We start from the raw sequence: 3,136 nt of genomic DNA, 5'->3' as shown, positions 1-3,136 counted from the left end.
AGACTCAGAGTTGCTCGAGCCGAGATAGAGAGCCAGCAGCAGAGAGACAGAGTTTTGGGGGTAAGAACTGTACCAGACCCCCCAAAACGCTTGGAGACCCCTCCTAGAGAGAGGAGTACATGGACTCCTATTTTGGAGAAGAGTTTTAGACATGCAGCACCGGAGAGAGAGAGGAGCTAAGAAGCTCAAAGGCGTCCCGGAGCTGGACCGGGATAGAGAAGGAATGCGGGGGGAGTTGACCTTGGCCCCCCCCTGCTGCTGACAAGCCTGGCAGCCTGAGACGGAGCACAGGAGCTCTGGTAGAACTCTTGAGGCAGAGGCTTGCAACTGAATGCTGCCCCAGATGTTCTGACTCAGGGGTGAACCCCTGAGGAAGGGACTTTCACGAAGATGCCCCTGCATTTCGTGATATACCTGTGGTGACGCGAGTCTTGTCCCTGCTGGCAGTCCACAGGTGAGGCCTTCGCTTGGACCGAAGGAGAGCCGGGGGGCTTGGAGACCCCCTTGTGTATGTTGAAAAGAAATCCAGCTATTAGCTGCGTGCATGAGAAGAGGACAGACTGCTGCCTTAGAAGACACTGCTGCTTAGAGACTGGAAGGGATCTGTTTTTCTTCCCTCCTGGACTTTTATTTGGAGGGAGAAGAGATCTGATCATTGTAAATACTATATGTCATGGTAGAGATAGTTGTGATCGTGTGTATAATGTATTATAATATTTATTTGTACAGTCATTGTAATATATTCCCTTTCCCCCACTTTGAGTCTGGTGTGTTTTGTCTGGAAAAATCATCCCACATTAGGTTGAGATGTGGGAGGGGGGCTTAGACTAGGGAATTAGATTTTTGGGGCTATCTCAAACCATGACAAGGGGAAATCCCAGGTCTAAACTTGGATTAGGGGGACTGAACTGCAGGGGGTCACCCCAGAGACATTTTTGGCAGGGACAGAGCCCAAGAGACCATCTCTTCCCAGGGAAGAGATTGTCCTGGAAGACATTGAAGTGAGATTGTCACGTATTAAAGTAAGAATGTCCTGGATTAAAGTGACATTGTCCTGGATTAGAATGAGATCATCCCGGATTAAAGTGCCTCAACTCACCAAAGTCCCACCATAGAGACCCACAGGGGGGACAATAAGAGCAGCCTTCCCTCAGAGACACAGCTGGTGGGCAAGAACCTGAGCAGGGAGAAGGTGCCGGAAAAAAAACCCTGGCTACATTCACCTTGGGAACTGTGCAAGGAGACACCTCTCGCTGCTGTCTGCATTCAGCTGGCAAAGCTCATTAACGGAGGTGGCCTTTTGGTGCCATTTTCAAACCAGGGAATTCAGGTCCCTTCCCTTACTAAGAGAAAAGGTGAATTAGGAGATGAGATGCCGCAGGAGGAGGAATACCAGCCCCCCCGAGCCCGGCGACGGCCACGCCCACTGCCAACCAGGCCCAGAGGAAATCCAGGGAATCCTCGAGGCAGGTGTGGAGCCGCAGCACCTGCCAGTGGGTGCTCTCCCTGTCCCCCGAGTTGTCGATGATGTGAGTTGCCCACTGGAGCTTCTCCTCCAGTGGGATCTGGGAGCTGATCCGGGCATCAGCTGCAGCCACGTCCAGCTCGTTCTGCCTCATCAGCCACGCGCGCTGTGCCAGGGGGTCACTGTCGGGGAAGGGGACGAAGTTCAGGTGGGGTGGGAGGGAAGGGGGGTCTGCCTTCCTTGGGCATGAGGGGGGATAATAAAGTGGGAATGAGAAACATTCCCCGTGTCATTTCTGCTTCAGCCATCGGGTCAGCACTGCCCAGGATGACCCCGCTGCGTGTTTTTGGCACTCCCACAGCCCACAGCACCAGGCAGTGCCCCAAATCCTGCCCCAATTGATGGTGCACAGGCTGTAGAAAGCCCAAAGGAACAACATTCCCTGTATGATGGTGCTAACTTCCAGGGAAAGCTCAAGAAGCCCCCTCAAGTGCACTAGGATAAAGGGAGGTGCCACAGCACAAAGGGAGATGTTACTTCTCTCAACGGGTTTCGCACCAGGGCAGTGGTTGAGCCCTCACCAGAGCAGAGTCCCCTCTAAGAGAGGTGGCAGTGTCCTTGTCCTCATGGTTCCTGGGGCACCAATAAACCAAGACCGTGTATCTCATAAACTTGGTCAACCCGTGGGTCTCGAAGAGCAGAGGGATGTCCAGGATCATGTAGCGGTATCCTGTGGAAATGGCAACACCCCTCAGAAAAGGGAACAGCGTTAACCCCCGTTCCCAAATCCCTCCTACTACACACACACCATGGCCATGAAAAGCAAAGGAAGTGGGAGCTCTACAGCTCCACGAATGCAGCAGAACCCGTTTGCCCCCCTCCCTCTCGCAGGGAGGAAATGGTTTCATTCCAAGTTTCCAGAGGAAAAAAAAAACAAAACAACCCTAATGTGGCTGCTCTCAGACCAGAGGTGAAGCTGCAGAAATATAAGGAGGAGCTGAAACAAGGAGCTGAAATGAGAGTAGTAGTACCTGTCTGGCCAGAGCGGCAGCCATGCCAGGCTCTCCCGGGAAGCAGTGTCCACAGCAGGGTCTGCTCTCCACTTCTTCCCTTGGCCAAGACTTTGCCAGGCTGCAGTCATCTAAGCCAACCTTCTCCAGCTCAGTTTTCCCACCTTTATGCAAAGCTTTGGCTATACAGCTCCAAGGGGAACAAGGAAATCCTTGCAGACCTCTCGCAGCTGTGACACTGAAACATGGGTGAGCCCCTGGGCATGGCACCAAGGCTGAACCCTCACCAAAACTGGCTGAGTTTGGTTTAAAAACACTGTCACCATGAGGAACAGAGCTTGCCACAGCCAGTCACTGTCCCCCCAGGCCCTGTGGTGTAACGGCAAGGCCCTTGTATAACAAGGAATAATGATGCTCCTCATGCGATGGTGTGGTCAAAGAGGATTTATTCAAAACTCGCGCTCGCTTTTATCCTTACATGTCATGTGACTTTCTTAACTAACCAGTTTACTAGTTCTGCGGCATGCTCCTTGGGCTCTGTACCTGGGCACATCCTTTGTGCCTTTAGACACCCCTCCCACATATCCCCTCTTCTAATTATATTAAGAAGTCACAAAAACAGTATGAACAAAAATGCAAACAACAATGCAAACAACAATTT

The 3,136-nt window shown here is 52.1% G+C and overlaps 1 protein-coding gene across 1 annotated transcript in view; it reads right to left on the bottom strand.

Moving 5' to 3' along the window:
* Positions 1 to 1,360: 1,360 nt before the first annotated feature.
* The window catches only part of LOC108501789 (dephospho-CoA kinase domain-containing protein-like), a 22,543-nt gene continuing 20,767 nt past the window's right edge, over positions 1,361 to 3,136 (bottom strand). Inside the window, 3 exon segments of the mRNA XM_017824027.1 lie at positions 1,361 to 1,402; positions 1,404 to 1,647; positions 2,108 to 2,195. Coding sequence (XP_017679516.1) covers positions 1,361 to 1,402; positions 1,404 to 1,647; positions 2,108 to 2,195 — 374 coding nt within the window.

Source organism: Lepidothrix coronata, unplaced genomic scaffold (genome assembly GCF_001604755.1).
Source record: "Lepidothrix coronata isolate B3197 unplaced genomic scaffold, Lepidothrix_coronata-1.0 Scaffold108, whole genome shotgun sequence".
NCBI lineage: Eukaryota > Metazoa > Chordata > Aves > Passeriformes > Pipridae > Lepidothrix > Lepidothrix coronata.
The sequence above is the reverse complement of the archived record's forward strand: the minus strand, read 5'-3'. Positions and strand labels throughout refer to the sequence as shown.